Consider the following 18,986-nt stretch of genomic DNA (forward strand, 5'->3'; position numbering starts at 1 on the left):
GAAGCTCGACGTGGGACGACTGATGATCAAATAGATTGGGGACGAAGCGTCGGGCAGGAAGCAAGAATTCGGATAGGCAGTGTAGACAACGGTTTGGCAGCCGGATCGAATGACTCGTGGAGACAAGCTCCAGGCACTAACTCTTGCTTGTCTTGTTTGGCTGCTCCTCTGTTTCTTGCTTTTCCCGGCATCTACTTCGCTCATCTACTACGACCGCGCCAAGAGGGAACGCCATGACGCTGGCTGCGCCAGACAACGAGCCCAGGGTGTTCGTCGCAGCTGCGGCCACGAGGCGCGAGTGCATGCTTACGGCAAAACCTTGAGTGTAAGCCCCAACAGTTAGTTTCTGGCGACAATGCTTCTTACCATGTATGAAAGCATGGAGTACTGTACAGTACATCTGCGGCGGTTCCCCGTGTTGGAGGGTACTTCTCCTTGCCGTGTCTTCCACAGAGGGAATGGTGTAACTCCGATTTGTGCCGCGCAGGGCACATGTCACACCCAAAGCGCCGTGCCGTAAGAGCTGTCTGCAGGGAAGGAGCTCCCGCTCCATAAGCTCCCAGAGCTCCACGACAGGGGTCCCGCTGCTGCAGGGCCATGTCGCCAGGTACTGTAGGTACCTTGCGCAGTAACCGCAACAACCAGCGTAACCCGGCGAATCGCCCCTGACAACACGCGAGAAAACCAACTGCTTGATCGGGCTTCCCTGTCGATGCTGTGCACCGACGCCGGGAAGAGTAAAATCCTTTTCTTAAGAGCTTCCCTCCCGGTAATTGTGAGCCTCGGTTCCTCAACTGCAAGTCCGTCAAGCAGCAACTTTTGATTCGGTAAGCAGCCTGGCCGTGTGCCGTGCATTCGGCGCCGATATCACCTGCAGACCTGGGGCCAGCTGGAAATTCGAAGACTTGCTGCAGGAAGCTGCCCGGTTTTGCTGATTTCCAGGTGAAGCGCCCGCCCTGCACTTCACCCAGAAACTTTCAATCGACGTGCACCCGTCCGTCCGAGGACGGACTACCACTTTCCAAACTTCTGCTTCTTTATTCCAATCCCTTTCTTTCTCTGTCTGCCGTCTGAGGAATTCGTGCAGCAAACAGTCTCCCTTCGAATCCCCCGGCAAACCCTCTGCATTCGTACCCCTACGAAACCTCCAGCCTGCGCTGAAAAGCGGGACCCCCGCTATAACTCGCAAGCTTCCACCCTCCCTGGTTCTGCCAGCCCCGGATCCGCAGACCGCCCGCGTTGCACCGGACGACGAGAGAAAACTGAAGTTCGGATCCAGCAACTTCGACACTTTTGCTCCCGAACACCTCTCAACTGGTGCAACCGAGGTGGTCGTCGCCGATTGAAGTCGACTGCATCTCTGGGATTACAGTGCTGCTGCATCCAGTGCAGTGCTTCCCCAAATCGACCAACATCTCCAACTTATGTTGTTGCATGGCATCTTCCTCCAGCCTTCGCTACTCCGGATCCTCTTGACCTCAACTACTACGACATAGGTTGTCCAAGAGACAGGAACACACAGCCGCATCCGTGCATGCACCCTTATCCTGTACCATCATGGAGACGTCCTCGCCGCTGGCTGCAATGCGGCCGGCGCCGCCCTCCTCCTTCGGGCAGTCCAACATGTTCGGTCCGCACTTAGTGCCCAGCCCGCTCGGCAGGAACCAGTTTACTTTCCAGCTCCCGAAACAGGAATACTTTAATAATGGGAAAGGTGTTCCGGGCTCCTCTCCAGGGACATCTCTGGCGGCTGATTTGTCACAAAACTTCAACCTCAACGATGCCAGGTTGGTGCCTTTCCCTCCTGCCCAAGATATCTGTTCGCACTATGGCTTACACGGTCGCCAATGCCACGCAGCAGCCCCATGTTCCCGACCCCGCGCCGTGCCCTGTTCACGACGGCCGCCATGATGGACGCACTCGAGAGCCGTGGTAAGCTGGGGGAACAGAATGAGAACACACAGACGGGCTGTGGGACTGACAAGTCGGGCGTGCAGGCTATGTGACTACGCCGCCACTCCCGGCTTCGTCTCCCGGCTGCGCGGATATGATGGACATGTCCCCGCTGCCTCACAAGACTCCATTTGTGGCACATGATGACCTTCCTTCGCCGACCCCGGGCTCCGACGATGTGATGATGGAAACACCCGGCTCGCTGCAGCCTTCGAAGCCTATCGTGGCCGAGTAAGCCTTCCCACGTTCGAAACGATGGCCCGAGGTCCGTACCTATTAACACGTATCCTACAGACGGAGAAGGATCGGTCTCAGGCGGTCATCTCTCACTCGATCCAAAGGGTACACCGCGATCGGCACGGTTGGCCGCACACAAGGCGAAGGTCAGCCCGCACCGTTCCGGTTCGAGGCCGGGGGTGATGGGCATTTCGATTCTTCCCCCTCTTCATCCCCGTCATCGAGCGAGTGCTTCGAGGATTCTCCACCACAAGACCGGCGCCCCAAGAGCGCCAACAGCCCTTGTGCTTCCATGGCCGCCACCCGCCCCAAAGCGCACTTTAACAGCCTCAACAGTATGAACGGCGTTCGGAATGGGTCACCCATTACCGGCCACGGACGCAGATCGGCGAATCCGTTCCTACGTCCGCGCAAGCAGCAGTATCGACGCTCATTGAGCATGTTCGAAAACGCCGAGGATGTGGTTGGGTCAAAAAAGGAGGGTCCGGCGTTGGCTTCCACGGCACTGCAGTCGGTCATGGACTTGGAGGAACAGAACGAACTGGTCCTCCCGCACTTTTTTCCCGAGGACGAGTGTGACAACATCCCGCGCATCACGCGCGAGACCATGATTGACGTGCTCGACGGGAAATATAGCGACAAGTTCGACCACAAGATGATCATCGACTGCCGGTTCGAGTACGAGTACGAAGGGGGCCACATCGATGGCGCCATCAACTACAACGACAAGGAGTTGCTGGCCAGCCAGTTGGTCGATAACCCCATGGAAGGCCGTACTCTCCTGATCTTCCACTGCGAATACTCGGCACACCGCGCTCCGATCATGGCCCGTCATCTCCGTGCAAGAGACCGGAACGAGAACGCCGCCCAGTATCCCAAACTGTACTACCCCGAGATCTATATCCTGGATGGCGGCTACAGCGCCTTCTTTGCCGAGCACCGGGACCGTTGCTACCCTCAGGCCTACGTCGAGATGAATGCTGCCGAGCACGTTAATACCTGCGAGCGGGAGATGAATCGCCTGCGTCAGAACCGCAGGGGCCTGGGACGTGCGCAAACCTACGCTTTCGGCCAACAAGATCCAGGATTGCAGGATTCTCCCACTGCTCCCGGTCGTGCCAACCCTCGCGATCGTGACATATCCAGGATGTTGGGTGGCTCCCCAACCCTCGCTGTCGAGCGAGGACCTGCCAGGAGAATGGCGTCCTATTAACAGCTTCGTCGTCGAGCACCTCCCCCCGCCCACCTTTTGCTTCGACGCAGGGGGGGAGGGGGTACCTTATGGATCGGCAACCGGCAATCTTGTCTGCTGGCGGCACCCTGTGAACACAACTCTACCATCCTACCACAGCTGATCATTTCCTTTGTCATTGTTCAACTTCTCTTTCATGCCTTTGGCTCAACCCCACTGGGACTCCCGGCCGGTTTGTCGGCGGAAGGAGTGATCATCTAACAATCGCCGGCAACCCAGAGACCCAGAGAGCATTCCTTTTTTTTTCCTTTCTGCGGCATTAGACCTTGTTGGCATAGCGTGGCATTTATCCGGGCATCATCAGGCCCTGGATCCGGCATCCTCGGGCTCGGCAGCCTGGTTTCTTTCATCATCCGGCATTGTCATTGCGTCGGCATCATTCACCATTGCATCGCATCTTCTTTGAGTATGCGGCAGATGTCTTCACAACCCATGGGGGCCCGAGATATAGGCAACTCGGCTGCCCGGTGTCATGCCATTTACCGGTCCCGCCGCGGCACGAGACTGGCTAGTATTTTTTAATACCCCCCAGCGATCACGCTGATGACCGCTCCTGGACTCCTTTTTTTCTCCGCCGCAAAGTCCCCTCGAGAGCCGTCGACGATCGCAGCCACCTGCCCAGACGTGGCCTTTTCTCATCATCTCATATCATTGTACGAACACATCACCAGATCACATCTTCCAGCTCGGTCCGACATACACTGAGCCCAACACGAATTTCCTTTGTTCGAGTTATCACGACCTCATTTCCCCGGAACATAAAAATCGAGACGTGGTGGACCAGAATGCGCAGTTCACGATTGCACTCGTGTGGTGGTTTGCATGGTTTTACCGCAGAGAAAAAGGGGGGGAAGCGAGAACTAAATTACCAGTTGTGCGTGGGAACAGCGCATGGAAGATTTTTGTGTCGCAGGGAAGATAACAGGGTTCGGTGGTTCGCTCTTCCACCCGAAACACTCAACGGGGATGGGGGAGAGATGGATGGCAGTGGAGAGGAAGGAGAGAAGGGGAAGGGCTTCTATGGCGTTGGGACGGATTGGGCGCCCCCGTTCTGAAGGGCGCTGCCCACGACATAAGGACTTATGCTTCCCAACATCTTCACCCATCTGTCTGCCCTGTTCAACCCCGCTTCCTATCAAGGTTGCGGGGGTCTGAGGGAGGTCTTTCATGTTTTTGCTCTTTCCCTTGAGCAGCATTTTTCTGGCAGTTTGGTTCTACGGCCCTTCTTTGTATCCTCTACATGGGAAAGTTTTGGCTGGAAAAAGCCAGTAACACTCTGTAGCTTACCGTCACTTCGAGTAGCGAGACACAAAACTGAATCAAAAAAGGAAGAAAAAAAATCCAAAACTACTTCATTTATTTACTGCTTTTATGGCATGTTGATGGCGTTGACACTCCCTGTCGGAGCTCTTTTACAACACCGAGCCCAATTGTTTGCTCCTTTACCCCCTTCTCCTGCATGGCAGTTGTGGCTCATCTCTCGGACCTTATCCGTAGAGCAGCGGGAAAATGGTAGCATTGGAGTCGGATGTTTTGCAGATTTTTCTCCCCAACCCTGCCCCCTACTTGGACTTACTTGGGCATAGTAATTTATAGGTGCCGATAAGACGTGGGTCCGTTCATGCTGGCTAGACGGTCATTTTGTCTTGTGTGGAATAGCTTAGCCTCATGGGCAAGAGAGAAACAGCGGTATATGGAGGTGCTGGTTTTGGAATGTTTGAGAAGAGGAAGGATTAGGTAACAGAATGAGCGCGACTCTCCAGGACTGGCATAAAAAATAAAAGAACAGTTTGTGCGCATGCGTGTCTGGGCGTGAGTCGGGGGGGGGTTAGGGAATATTTCAGGGAAATCGGAAAAAGAAGGCTTATTCCGTACACTTGGAGTATAGCTACACTAGGAATGATTTAGCTTTGCATCTGATGCTTTGGATTTGGGGATGGGAGTTTATTGTGGGCCTCGACTTACACGCAGCTAAAACCCCGATGGATTCGGAGCTCGGCCCGGAGAAGTGGGGCAGATTGGCCCGCTGTAACCGCGGAAGTGACCCACTCCGCCCCGGCGCCATGGCCCGACATGGCCGAAAGCCCGCGTCGAACCGCTTCCCTTTGAGAACAACAGGGAATGACCTTGGCATCAACTAGAGACAAATGAGGCCATACTTAAGAAATCATTCCGGCTTTCAGTTAACCCAAGGCCAAATGTCCACGCGATTACAGCCATTATTATTGCAGTAGCGTAGTGGCATATGCAATACTCCGTATATACGGATTACACACAGATAGCATGTACAAAGCGGGGTGGGGGCGATAAGATAAGCAATAGTACGCTCAGCGTCCTGCATCATTGCGTCGCGCTCTCGTTCATTTCCAGATTTGAGCCAACTTTGGAGAATGAGTTCAACCTCAAACACGACGCCACATCGACTCATTAAAAACGTGTTCCCTTTCTCAAGAGCTTCAACTCATATCGTCTGATATTTTATATAGGAACCCAATCCACCCTTGAAATCCGGCCCACCCAATGCCTGCGCGGGATGAGGTCAACCTCACTCTCTGCCTCCAAGACAATTTCAATTTCCTCTCTCATCCCTCGGTAGCCGGGCATCGTTATTAAGTCTTTTGCACACACTATGGCTGCCAAGATGTCAGTTAAACGCACCATGACCTTCAGCGACATAACAGACACTGACCAGATCAGCTTCGTATTCGGCAGCGTCGACGGCCAACTTCGGTCAGCATTCGGGAAGCTCGCAACATTGCACGCCAAAAACCTATTTAGCTTCGCGATAGTGACAGGAAACCTATTTGGTGCGGAGCAAGATGACGACCAGCTTGCTGACCTACTTGCCGGGCGGATCGAGATTCCGTGTCCGACCTATTTTACAGTCGGCACCGTTCCCTTGCCTGCGTCCGTCATCGAGCGAATCGAGAAAGATGAAGACATTGCCCCCAACCTTTACTATCTTGGCAAGCGCAGCGTTACCAAGACTTCCGAGGGGGTCCGCATCGTGACCCTGGGCGGCATGCTTGACCTCAACATCGTGGCCGGGGTTTCCAAGGAGCAACATGATCCAATCCACACCGAAGGAGACGCCAAGGCGCTCCGAGGAGCTAACGACGCCGACATACTCCTCACAACCATGTGGCCCGCCGAGGTCTGGAAGAACAGCTCCAAGGCGAAGGAACTGCAGATCGGCCCGGACACGGCGCCTTCCAGCCAGACAATCGCCGAACTTTGCGACGCCCTGAAACCCAGATATCACTTTTCCATGTCGCCTGGTAATTTCGCCTTTGAGCGCGAGCCCTTCTTTCCCGACGCCGCCCCCGAAGACAAGGACAAGGGCATCGCCCTTACACGCTTCATCTCCCTGGCGCCCTGGGCAAACACGGCGAAGGCCAAGTCCATGTACGCCTTCGCGCTCAACCGAGAAACCGTCATCACGCCGCCGGTTGGGAGCACCCTCACGCCCTTTTACAAGCAGGCGCCCAAGAAACGCACGGCCGACCAAGCCGGGTTCAGCCGCTTTTCCGACGGCCACCAGGACCACGACCAGCGGCGACGCAGGCACCACCACCACCACCGCCACGAGCGCTCGCCTCCGCCCGGACCGGACCGCTGCTTCTTCTGCCTGTCCAACCCCAACCTGCCCACCCACATGGTCTGCAGCGTCGGCGAGGACACGTATCTTGCTACCGCCAAGGGTCCGCTCCCCGCCGCCGACACCTTCCGGGAGCAGGGCATCGGGTTCCCGGGCCACCTCATCATCACGCCGCTCACGCACGCGCCCTCGCTCAGCGCCGCGGCCATGGGCGACGAGCAGGAGGCCAAGAGGACCTTTGCCGAGATGGCGCGGTTCCGCGACGCGCTGCAGAACATGGTGGCGGACGCGTCGGGGCGCAAGCTGGGCGCCGTCACGTGGGAGATCAACCGGGCGCGCAACATCCACGTGCATTGGCAGTTCCTTCCCGTCCCCGCCGAGATGGTCAGCAAGGGCTTGGTCGAGGCCGGGTTCAGGGTGCTGGCCGAGGACATGAAGCTGGGTAAGTTCACCGTCAAGGACTTCGGCACCGCCGACGAGGTGCCCGGGGATTATTTCAGGGTCTGGATCTGGGCCCAGGAGGACGGCGAAGACGGCAGCAGCGCTAAGGTGGTGGGCAGCAGCCTGTTGCTACCCTTCGACGAGGGCGTCCGGTTTGACCTGCAGTACCCGCGCAAGGTCATGGCCAAGCTGCTGGGCCTCGAGGATCGGACGGTCTGGCAGGATGTGGTGCAGTCGGAGCAGGCGGAGACCGCGGACGTGGCAGCATTCAGAAAGGCATTCAAGAAGTGGGACTTTACCCTGGACACCTAAGTAAAACAGGTGCGCTCGATCAGCCGCGCAGGCTTTTTTACATACAGGCACACGCTGAAGTTGACCGGCGTGGAGAGTTCACGGCAGATGGCGTAACGGAAAACGGAGATTAAAAAGCATCGCGAGAACATTGCAAGGTGCCTCTAATTACAGGGGGTAGCATGGTTTTCCCGCATGATTGGCCCCGAAATGACCGTCGGAGCTCAAAGACATCCTCGCAACCCTCCTAGAAAGCCTGGCTTATCCTTTCCTTGACCACGTGTGTGAAGAAGATTCATAACCTCTAATTGCGATCCGCCCGGCCGGATCGCATCTGCGAGACATTCATTAGTTCGTCGAGTACTGAAGAACCCTGTGTGAAGTTGAATCAGCGTCCGCTCCCCCAAACAAAAAATAAAGCCTCGGGCCAGGACGTGAATAATACTTCTTGACTCGCGGCTTGAACATGGTCATCCCGCCGCAGTTGAGGCACCGCAACATGTCGTTTGACTTGAACCCCGAGAGCAGGTTGCAAGACCCGCAGATGTAGTAGACTTTCTCGTCGGGCGTGGCGTAGGCTGCGCGGCCGGGGTTCACACGCGGCCGGAACGGGAGGCCCTGGGGCTGGCTGAGGCTGGCGGCCGCTTGGGAGGGGCTGACGATGTTTGTGCGCCTGGTTTTGGACTGGTAGAGGATGCGGGTGTCGTCGTCTTCTTCTTCTTCTTCTTCATCGTTTGCACCGTTGACGGGAACGGTGCTGCCCTCCTGCTGAGAGAAACTGGGGGTCCGGCTGCCGCCGTGGTTGCTGGCGGCTTGCTGCTGTTGGGCCGACTGGCGAACCGGGGGCACGTATGCCTCGCGGAAGGACATGATGGGCAGAAGAACTCTAGATTATCTGGGCTGTGTGTTTTACGAAGGCGCAGTTGGTGATCGACTGGCTGGATTCATCGATGTGGGTGTAAGTGCGAAGGTGTCGTGTGCTTGTTTGGGTGACTGGAAAGGCGCATTTTGAATTCTATGGTATGTGTTGTTTCCTGACACGATACTATTGCTGCCTGTTTGTAGTTCATTGTTTCTGTGGGAAGGTGCCGGGCTTTTATCTCAATATCTCAAATAAATGTTGGTCTGCTCTTGCCATTGTCATTTTTGTTGCTTCAATCATAAAGTATTGCGTGGTGACGCACTTACCTAAATTGGTTATTCATCGATGCAAATATGCAACTAGCGGTTCCTTGGCAACTGCATCCGCCCCTCCCTTATCAAACTTATCTTGGCTCGGCTGCCACTCCCCCGGCCAAAAATTTCCAGCGGCTCGAGTGCGAGTTCTCGGCCTCGCGCACCCATCGCCGTCGCAGGGGAAATACGCAACACAAAAACGGCACCTGGGACGCCGCCACTATGCCGTCCACAACGTCGGGCCGTATTGTCAAAACCTCCAGGGGTTCGAAAAAGACCCCCCACCAAAAGAATCACCGATGGGAGTCGTTCAGCGCCAAGATCTCCAAGCTTCACTCCCTCGATCCCCTCCGCAAAGTCCGCCGCCACGATCTCGAAGCCGAAGACCTCGAAGCGACGACCTCGTACCTGCGCAACGGCTTGGATCGGTGGGCCGAACTCAACATTTCCAAGCCGTATATGGCTTTCAAGAGGGAGATCAACCCCCTCACCGAGTCCCTTGCCCAGATCCTCTACCATGAGGACCGGATTATGGACTTGCTGGCCGAGTACATCGCGAAGCACGAGAAAGAAGCCCTCGAACCGCTGCTTGACCTTGTCACTGCATTTGCGCATGACTTGGGCGTTCGCTTCGAGAAGCACTACCCACGAGCTCTCGCCCTCATTGTCGATCTCGCCAGCAAGGTGCATGATGTCGAAGTCATCGAGTGGACTTTTGCCGCCCTGGCTTTCCTCTTCAAATACTTGTCGCGCCTTCTCGTGCCAGATCTGAGGCCGACATACGACGTCGTGGCTCCATTGATGGGCAAGGCCCGGAACCCCGGGCACATTGCACGGTTCGCTGCCGAGGCCATGAGCTTTCTGGTCAAGAAGGCGGCGGCCCCCAGCCACAAGGACAAGGCGCTGCCGCTCTTTGTCGAGCATGTAAGGGACGACCTGGAGGCTACGGTTGGGCAGAAGCAGTTCGAACTATACAGCCAGGGCATCATGACCATGTTTGCCGAGGCAATCAAAGGGGTTGGTGATGGGATACATTCGACCGGCCCCGAGGTTGTTGCCGCTCTGCTTCGACACGTGCCCGAGAAGGAATTGGCCTTACCCGAGCAGACGGTTTGGACGGATGTCTGCTGCGGCGTCCTTACCAGCGTCATCCACCACTCCAATGCGGATACCTTCAAGACTATCGAGACAAGAGTGATGGAAGAGGCGGAGGTCGAGCCACGCTCAGCCTTGCTCGTACAGGTTCTGGGAACCATGGTCGGTGTGCGAAAGGGCACGCGCATTCATGGCTGGGCGACTCTGGTCAAGACGCTCGGCCAGTTGCTCGTTTCGTTTTCGGCCCAGAAGGCTGAGGTTGAATCCATGGACCCGTCTCGGGTATGGCAGAGGATCGTCGTAAACACGGCTATCGTATGGGCCCAGGCTCCCGTTGATGCCCTCCTTCCCGCCCTCACCACCTTCAGCGGGACCATGACCAAGGAACCCCTGATGCGGTGGTACATCGCCTTCTGCTCCTATCTGGCCGATCTGAATCCCGAGAGGTTCCGTGGCCTCTTCATGAAAGACTTTCAAAAGTAAGGTTCCTTCCCTTCCTGCTCTCGACATCTTGCTAAACAAGGCCAGGTTCATCGTCGCACATTGGTCGCAGAACGCAAACGAAGACATCCTCTGTGTACTATTGCCGCGCATGGTCGAATCCGGCGGACTCCCAACCCCTGGAGGGAAGGAGATCTTTCAGCTTCCACAGTCCTGGCAGGACCAGATTGCCAGCAAATTCGTTAAGCTTGGAGACACCCCTTTTCCAGAGAGCGGTGGGTTCGGGAAAGACCCGGAGACCTGGAGAGACAAATGTCTGCCCAAATACTCGGCGAGATTGCGTGTCTTGCAATCAACCACAGTACATCCTGCGACGAATGCAAGGATAGCCGAGGTGTTGCTCAAGAAGCTGAAGTTGGCTCTCAGGCCATCCTCGTCATTGCCTACCGACGAGGCAAACTTCATTGTCAGCGACGGCTTCCGTGCCTACCTTCGAATGTGCGCGCCGGCCAACTCGGTTGACCCCTCATTGGCCCCGCTGCTGAGGGCCGCTGCGCCACGGTTCTGTCGTTCTCCGGCATTTCTAGAGGCTCTTCTGGATTACGAGCGCGAAGTCGGCGGCAAAATCCAGCGTTCTCCCGAAGCCGACAACGACAATGGCGACAGTCAGCAGGAGGTGGAAACCCCCCTGGTCAAGTGCTTGATTGACAACCTATCCACGCCTTCTCATGAGCTCCGGCTTGTGTCCCTCAGAATCCTCGAGAAATTGGACTTCACTCCTGATTTCAACTCCGCCCTGGCAACAATGATTCAGGTGGAAGAGCTACCTCTAAACCTTCAAAGCATCCGGACCATCGCAGTCCATCTCCGCAAGCTCGGCCTGGTTTACTCTCACATCGACCAGAACTCCTGGTTGATCCGGGCTATTCCGGCATTTCTCTTCGGCATGACGACGGTACCTCTGTCCCCCGTTTGGGATGATGCCGTCGAAGCAATGAAGAAGGTGGCTGAAAGCAAGCCAGGAGAAGAGGTGTTGGCCGAAATTGCTTTCGAGTGGTTAGAAGTGCCATCTCCGCAGTGGTCCGGCCCGTACAAACCGCCGGCCGAGGACAATCATCAGGCGTTAACCAACTTCGAATGTCTCAATCTCATGGCGCTCCATGAGACCTCCGGCACTACGGGGAGCGTCTTGAACGATCCCTCCCGAGACATGTTGAGCGCCTTCGAGGAAGGACAGAAGATTGTCGAGTCTCCTTCGGACAGGGCACGGAGCAAAGCACTCAAGGCATTTTCAGCCATGCCTTTCTTGGCCGAGAAGCGATCTCGAAGGCTGGTGCCATTCCTCTTTTCCTTCACCGAGGAAGGTGGGACGTCGGAGGAGGAGGAGGAGGATGGAGACGAGGCTGAAGAATCTTTCGAAGGCAGCTGGTCTCTTCCTGACAGAAAAGCCCTCGTTGGAGTATTCGCCCAATTCAACAACCCGCGAGTTCTATATCAGAGCCAGAGGGTGTACCAGTCTCTGCTCAAGCTGCTGGCGAACGGCGATATCGAGCTGCAAAAGCTGGCCCTCAAATCGATCCTGGCCTGGAAGAATGATTCTATCAAACCGTACCAGGAACACCTTGAGTACCTGCTTGATGAGGCCAGATTCAGGAACGAGCTCACCGTCCTCTTTCAAGGCGACAACCAAATTCAGCCTGACCACCGCCCGGACGTTATGCCGGTTCTTCTCCACCTGCTATATGGGCGAGCCATCTCAAAGAAGGGCGTAGCTAGTGGTCGTCATGGCCTCCATGCGACACGTCTCGCCGTCATCCGGCAACTGAATGTCGATGACATGGGGAGCTTCTTAGACATAGCCCTCGGCAACCTACGAGATATAAAAGTGGTCGATGCCCAAGGGCTCCGAGAGAGTCTGTTTGCTCGGGAGGCTCTTCCCGTCCGCAAGCAGGTTGGTCTCTTGAACATGCTCGAGTCGGTCATCAATGAGCTTGGGACGAGCGTCTCGTCGTACATGGAGTCTCTTGTCAACGCGGTTCTCTACTGCCTCATATATGCCTGCCGCCAGCTTGGAGGGACCTCGGAGGAGCATGAGACCGAAGAGCAGGACCACGTCCAGAACGCGTCCTTGTACAAGGTTGTGCGAACAACAGCGCTGAAGTCTCTGAGCAAGCTGTTCCAGAATGCGCCCGAGTTTGACTGGACTCCGTATCAAGCAGTGATGGTTAAGGAGGTCATCAGCCCTTGGATTGAGAAGCTTCCGGCGGAGACAACACAGGGTGTCTCGGCTACCTGGAAGCTTCTGGGCACATGGTCTTCGCTTCCCCAGGCCGCCCTGTTCCTCTCTCTTGATAAGAGGATCATGCCAAAGGTCATCGAGACTCTGCGTATCGAGAAGGCCAGGGATGAAGTCAAGACCTTCGCTCTCAACGTCCTCAAGAATCTGGTTGATCTCGCGCGACCTCCCGAGGCCGAGTCAGAGCCGAACGAGAAGGTTAAGACGGAGCTCCTAGCCCCCCACATAGATCTCATCCTCAAGGAGATCAGTGGGCTACTTCGCGACCAGCCCGACATTGGCCGGGACCTGCTAGCGACCGCAGTCGACACGGTCGTCGCTATCGCTCCTCTTGTGGAGACGTCGACCAGCGTGCAGGACATGGTTGAGATTGCCACCTTCCTGCTTAACCAGCCGTTGAGAAAGGTCAACCCCAAGATCAAAGGCTCGATCTTGTTGATCTTGAAGCAATTCATCGTGCTCGAAGATTTGCAAAACAACGCGGAGCTGAAGCGGAAGGTTTACGGTACCATTGCCTCGTTGTTTGGCTTCTTCAAAGACAAGCAGAACCGGCAGACGCTGGCTGAAGTCTTGGAGGTGTTTGCCTCTCGAGAGCCCTGGGCGCAGGAAGTGGCCGACATTTGCCGCGACCTGAACTCCTACGTCGTGAAGCGGTTGGACGAACCGGACTACAACACGCGACTCTCGGCTTTCAACTCGATCTCCAGAGACCGCGAGACGCCCTTCACAATCGATCAATGGATGCCCTTGGTTCACAACCTCCTCTACTACATCCAGCAGGACGAGGAGTTTGGCGTGCTCTCGTCCAACGCGGCCGATGGACTCTGCAAGTTCGTCTCAGCAGCTGAAGCAGCTTGGGCGGGGCCGCAGCAGGCTGCTTATGTCGATGTTCTGTCAACCGTCATCCTGCCGGCCATCTACTCAGGAGCGAGAGAGAGCTCCGAAACGGTCCGCCGCGAGGTCCTGCGCCTCTTCGGCTTCCTCGTCGCTCATCTTCCACAGTGGGAACCGGTTGCCGACCTCACCCCCTTGGTCCCCGTCTCTGACGACTCCGACCAAGCCTTCTTCTTCCATGTCCTCAGCCCGGCGGTTACCCGTCAGCTCCAGGCCCTGCGTCTTCTCGAGGCGGCAAACGAGAAGAGCGAGCTACGCAGCAAACACATCAGCCAATTTTTCATTCCGCTCTTCGAGCACTTCATCTTTGATCGCCCCGAAGGCGGCGATGACCATGGCCTAAGCGCCCAGGCGACAAACACGATCGCGGCACTGACTACATCCCTGGAATGGCAACAATATCGGGCCATCCTCCGGAGGTTCGTTTCGTATGTCGAGTCGAAACCAGACTGGAACAAGCGTGTTATCCGTCTCCTAGAGAAGGAGGTCGATGCGTTACGCACGGCTGTTTCCCGCAAATCCGCCGATGCCATGGACGTGGATGACGGGCAGACGGCCGATGCAAAGCCCTGCCGTCTCGCGACCACGCTGCCTAGTCAGGAGAAGCTTGGTGACGAGATCGTCAACAATTTCCTGCCGACGCTGCTTAAGTACATCCACGAGAAGGATGAAACGACTGTCAGTGCTAGGATCCCCGTGGGAGTGATCATCGCGAAACTCCTTACTCTTCTTCCAGAGGAGCGACTCAACGAGAAGCTCCCGAGCGTTCTCACCGACATCTGCCACATTCTCCGCAGCAAATCCTGGGAGTCGCGCGAGATGGCTCGGGACACTCTCGCCAAGATCTCTGGCATCATCGGTCCTGATAAGTTCGAGTTCATCCTCAAGGAGCTACGGGGAGCGCTTGTCAGGGGCCATCAGCTCCATGTCCTTTCATATACCCTCCATTCCATTTTGTTGGTTGCCATTCCGACATTCAACCAAGGCGATCTAGACTACTGTCTCTCCTCCATCATGGCCGTCATCATGGATGATATCTTCGGAGTCACGGGCCAGGAGAAGGACGCCGCAGAGTACGTGAGCCAGATGAAGGAGGTTAAGAGCAGCAAGAGCCAGGATTCCATGGAGTTGATTGCCAAGACAGCTTCCATCACACGCCTCGGCGACCTCACCATGCCGCTGCAGTCTTTGCTCCTGGAAAAGCTCGACTTGCGCACGGTCCGGAAAGTTGATGAACTCCTTACTCGAATCACCAAAGGCCTCTTGGAGAATCCTGCTGCTGCCTCGCAACAGGTCCTCGTGTTCTGTTACGAGGTGATTCAAGAAGTGTACAAGAGTCAAAAACCGCAAGCAGAGCCCAAGATCGATCCTCGTCTTAAGAGGTATCTCGTCCAGAAAGCCGCCAAGAAGAGCGACGGCAGCGTCACCAGCAAATACACCTACAAGCTCATCAAATTTGCCATCGACATCTTGCGGTCTGTTCTCAAGAAACATGACAACCTCCGCACGGCTGGGAACATCGCCGGGTTCCTGCCAATCCTAGGTGATGCTGTTCTGTCAGCCGAAGAGGAGGTCAAGATTGCAGCCTTCAAGTTCCTCACCGTCATAGTCAAGGTGCCTTTCAAGAATGACGATGCGAGCAACTTGTACAAGGTAGCCCATAAGGAAGCAATCAAATGCATATCCTTGTCGCAGTCTACGACATCGGACCTTGCTCAGACAGCGCTCAAGCTCATCTCGATCGTCCTTCGGGACCGCCGGGAGATCCCGATGAGGGATGCCGCGCTTGACATGCTGCTCACCAAGCTCAAAGACGACCTGACGGAGCCCATGTACCGGCACGTCACGTTCAGCTTTTTGCGTTCCGTTCTGGACCGCAAGCTGGAGACAGCGTCGGTATACGACACGCTCGACTACGTCGGTACCGTCATGATTACCAACGACGACAAAGACACGCGCGATCTGGCACGCGGCGCTTTCTTCCAGTTCCTACGGGAATATCCGCAGAAGCGGAATCGGTGGGAGAAGCAGCTCAAGTTCATCGTGGCCAATCTTAGATATGAGCGAGAGGGCGGCCGCCTGTCCGTCATGGAGGTGATCAATCTGCTGCTCAAGAAGTCGGCGGATGAGTTCGCACAGGAGGTGGCTGCGACGTGCTTCATCCCGCTGGTGTTTGTGTTGGCAAACGATGACAGCGAAAGATGTCGATTGGCGGCCGGTGAGCTCATCAAAGAGATCTTCCAGGTGTCGGACAAGGAGCGGCTGTCCAAGTTCCTGATGCTCCTGCGGTCGTGGTTGGGGCAGGACGGGAATCCGGCGGTGCTAAAGTTGGCTCTGCACGCATTTGGGTTGTACTTTGAGGGCCGGGAGCCGAGTCCCAAGGATAACCAGGATGCCGGGCTCGTCACAGACAAGCTGGTCAAGGTTCTTGGAGATGATGAGGCTCTCGAGGCTGATTGGGAGATGGCCAACGTAGCATTGACGACTGTCCAGACCCTGGTGCAGAAGCACCCGCAAAGGGTTCTTGGCCCGGATTCTGACGAGTTGTGGTCCGAGGTCCAGGCATGCCTTGCGCATTCTCACACCACAGTCAAGCTCACCTCCATCAAGCTTCTCAGCATGTACCTGGCTGATTTTGCGCGAAACGCGGTGAAGGGGCAAAAGCTGCCACTTGCGGGCTCTTACGGCCTGGAGCTGGACGGCTCCGATGTGAACGACCTGATGAGGTTAGCACTCGGCATCCTCTCTGCGGCGGAAGTCGACGAGGCGCTTGCCCAAGAGGCTGTGCAGGTCATCATGTTCTTGTCCGGCTATCTCGAATCAGGAAGGTCCGTGGCCGAAGAGGAGGGCAATGAAGAAGAGGAGGACGCGGCCAACGACGCCAAGGAATCCGCCCAGCTGGCCGACATGAAGTACCTCTTCTGGAAGCTGGCGTCCATCATCCGCAAAGAACGCCAACCGAAACCTGAGATGCTTGTGAGCAAGCTAGCGGCCATGGACCTCCTCGAGGCCTTCTCCGTCAAGTCGCCGACCGACAGCCTTCTCGCCTCGGTGAAGACGATCCTCCGGCCGCTGCGCAACCTGACGGACCCGTCGATCCGCCAGCCGTTCTCGCTCAACGAGGTGTTCAAGACGCGGTTCGAGACGCTCAAGACCAAGGCGCAGAGCATCATGGAGACGCTGCAGCGGCGGCTGGGCAGCGCAGAGTACACCAAGGCACTGCTGGCGGTGGGCGAGGACATCCGCGTCAAGAGGGAGCAGCGGTCCAGCAAACGCAAGATCGAGGCGCTGACGGCGCCCGAGAAGTACGGGCGAGAGAAGCGCAAGAAGTTGGAGAAAAAGAAGGAGAAGCGGAAGGCGCGGGGACAGGAGCAGAGGGAGCACCGGCGGAACTTCCTGTAGTTGATATTGCTGTGATGTTTGGTTGGTTGCTAGGTGATAGTGTTTGGATGGGTCTGGCATGGTGTAAAAAGGGGTCCTATGAAAACAAAAAAAACACACTGTGAAGATGGCCGACTCTATGTTAGATCTAGGTTGGTATTGTACAGGATAATGTTACACTGAGAACTGGCGGTTCTCGGGTATGCGACATGTCACAACGCTGTCGTCAAGTCTATCCATCACATCGTACACATGTCCCCAACGGAACACATCTCAATCCCACTTCGACAACTTTGCAACTCCTTCCGCCTTTCCCTTTGGCCGCGCCTGTCTGTCGCTATATACACTCCCGCCCGTTTCATTCATCCGCCTTTCTATCCCCGGGCTTAACGCTCTTGAAGGTGGCGCCGGGCGGCAGGTCTTTCTCCCCCTCCTTCGCCTTGGGCCGCTCGGGCTCGACCCAGGGCTCGCGCGGGGTGCTCGTGCCGTCGTCCCAGAACTCGAGGTCGCCCGCGCCGTCGCCGTCGGCCCCGGCGACGAGGGTGCCCTTCTTGACGGACTCGCCCCGCTGGCGGAGGATGTCCTCGACGGTGACGGCCTTGTCGCCGAAGATGCGCAGGTGGTCGCTGATGACGTGCCGGTTCTTGCACCCCGGGCACGCGATCAGCACCGTGCCGTGGTGGTAGCCGTGCTTGGACACCCGGTGGCGCGAGCGCGTCCCGCACGGCCGGCACGTGAACGTCAGCTCGTAGTGCGGCTGCTGCCGGATGTCGCGGCCCTGGGCCGGTTGTTCCGCGTTGTTGGTGGTGGCGCCTGATTGTGGGGGGGTTGTCTCGGGGGAGGCGCTGCTCGATGTGGAGGCGCTGGTGGCTGTTTGTTGTTGTTGCTGTTGTTGTTGTTGCTGTTGCTGCTGCTGCTGCTGTTGATGTGTTTGTTGTTGGATGAATGGGGAGCCGTTGCGTGGTCGTGGAATGCTATGGGCGAGGCGAGTTGCGGTAGTAGATGATGCGAGGCAGGGAAGGTGTCGGCTTGGTCTTGAACGGAGGAGGACGAGCGAGGACGGGGCGGCTCTGGCAGGCGCTGGTGAGGCTAGCCTCGCCAATTTTTGTATTGACACAAATGGGCGATTGGAAGCCATGTCTTTGACGATATACCGAGTTTCAAGGTCTGCGTGTGAGGGAGCCGGGCCGTCAAGGGTTTTTCTTGGTCGGTCCTGTCAGAAGGCAAGAGGAAGGAGGGAGCATCAACGTTTGAGACGCGGCGCTCGCCGCCAGCTCGGTCCCAAAAATTCTTATCGATAAGATAGCTTGGTTGACTGCCTGCTGTAGAGGGGCAATGAGAGTGGGGTTGGGGGTACATACATACGGATTACACTTATGACAGCTCAAGGAACTCCACATCGGTTTCCCAGCCTAACCTTCGCGGACTGCGGTAGCCGCCGCGCAGGAACCCGAAAATCCGGGAGCTCTTGATGCTCGAAACGGATTCGGCTCGACTTCGCCACATTCCTCCTCTTTTTCTGTACGTTTGGCACGATATACAGCTTGACGGACAAGGGGAACAAAGATGGTGATGCGATAGCCACCGTCCTTTGACACCGCCCTGGTCGTTTCCAAGAGAGCCCCGTTTGACCATTGTCACCGGTGGTTTAATCGTCCTCACGATTGCCCGTCCTCACCCACCCTCGGATGAGGTAACAGCTGTGCTAGCTACGTGCAGAGGTCGTGCATATATGCAGTGGGAAATACATTGCCGGCAATTACAAGGCCTTTCCTATTTTTATTTTTTCTTTCCTTCCCCAGCTTGGCGCTGAAGCTTCCCAGCTGCATCAGATTCCGGCCTACGATTCCGCGCCCGTCTTAGCTCCCGTCTCGCCTCGTCGACAACCCCCCAATCTCGTCCGGACCGTACAATAAGCAGAAGTCGCCGCG

At 56.5% G+C, this 18,986-nt stretch overlaps 6 protein-coding genes across 6 annotated transcripts; 4 read left to right on the forward strand and 2 right to left on the reverse strand.

The window, feature by feature from the left end:
• Positions 1-233: 233 nt before the first annotated feature.
• Positions 234-1,346, forward strand: MYCTH_2122680 (uncharacterized protein; the record flags this gene model as incomplete). Its single annotated transcript, XM_003659004.1, has 2 exons — positions 234-298; positions 1,088-1,346. The coding sequence occupies 2 exons, from the start codon at positions 234-236 to the stop codon at positions 1,344-1,346; spliced, it is 324 nt and encodes a 107-aa protein (XP_003659052.1).
• Positions 1,347-1,680: 334 nt separating this feature from the next.
• On the forward strand, positions 1,681-3,634 carry MYCTH_2295629 (uncharacterized protein). The gene is made up of 3 exons (XM_003659005.1): positions 1,681-1,787; positions 1,859-2,184; positions 2,248-3,634. Exons 2-3 carry the CDS (start codon positions 2,051-2,053, stop codon positions 3,401-3,403), a joined length of 1,290 nt encoding a protein of 429 aa, XP_003659053.1. The 5' UTR covers positions 1,681-1,787; positions 1,859-2,050; the 3' UTR covers positions 3,404-3,634.
• Positions 3,635-5,769: 2,135 nt separating this feature from the next.
• On the forward strand, positions 5,770-8,181 carry MYCTH_2295633 (uncharacterized protein). The gene has a single exon (XM_003659006.1). It carries the CDS (start codon positions 6,072-6,074, stop codon positions 7,791-7,793), a length of 1,722 nt encoding a protein of 573 aa, XP_003659054.1. The 5' UTR covers positions 5,770-6,071; the 3' UTR covers positions 7,794-8,181.
• A 20-nt stretch (positions 8,182-8,201) lies between these two features.
• On the reverse strand, positions 8,202-8,642 carry MYCTH_2039938 (uncharacterized protein; the record flags this gene model as incomplete). Its single annotated transcript, XM_003659007.1, has 1 exon — positions 8,202-8,642. A coding segment is annotated over one exon (441 nt), but the record flags the coding sequence as incomplete, so codon positions are not given.
• Positions 8,643-9,089: 447 nt separating this feature from the next.
• On the forward strand, positions 9,090-17,245 carry MYCTH_2295634 (uncharacterized protein). Its single transcript, XM_003659008.1, has 2 exons — positions 9,090-10,522; positions 10,572-17,245. The coding sequence occupies exons 1-2, from the start codon at positions 9,171-9,173 to the stop codon at positions 17,074-17,076; spliced, it is 7,857 nt and encodes a 2,618-aa protein (XP_003659056.1). The 5' UTR covers positions 9,090-9,170; the 3' UTR covers positions 17,077-17,245.
• On the reverse strand, positions 17,246-18,333 carry MYCTH_2295635 (uncharacterized protein; the record flags this gene model as incomplete). The annotated part of the gene is made up of 1 exon (XM_003659009.1): positions 17,246-18,333. A coding segment is annotated over exon 1 (776 nt), but the record flags the coding sequence as incomplete, so codon positions are not given.
• Between the last annotated feature and the right edge of the window lie 653 nt (positions 18,334-18,986).

This window comes from Thermothelomyces thermophilus, chromosome 1, assembly GCF_000226095.1.
Source record: "Thermothelomyces thermophilus ATCC 42464 chromosome 1, complete sequence".
Taxonomy (NCBI): domain Eukaryota; kingdom Fungi; phylum Ascomycota; class Sordariomycetes; order Sordariales; family Chaetomiaceae; genus Thermothelomyces; species Thermothelomyces thermophilus.

Bases quoted from the DNA above. Each gene is read 5' to 3' on its own strand.
- MYCTH_2295629 (XM_003659005.1), top strand. From the start codon at position 2,051: ATGGACATGTCCCCGCTGCCTCACAAGACTCCATTTGTGGCACATGAT. The intron at 2,185-2,247 runs GTAAGCCTTCCC...CGTATCCTACAG, and splicing joins TCGAAGCCTATCGTGGCCGA to ACGGAGAAGGATCGGTCTCA.
- MYCTH_2295633 (XM_003659006.1), top strand. From the start codon at position 6,072: ATGGCTGCCAAGATGTCAGTTAAACGCACCATGACCTTCAGCGACATA.
- MYCTH_2295634 (XM_003659008.1), top strand. From the start codon at position 9,171: ATGCCGTCCACAACGTCGGGCCGTATTGTCAAAACCTCCAGGGGTTCG. The intron at 10,523-10,571 runs GTAAGGTTCCTT...AAACAAGGCCAG, and splicing joins TTCATGAAAGACTTTCAAAA to GTTCATCGTCGCACATTGGT.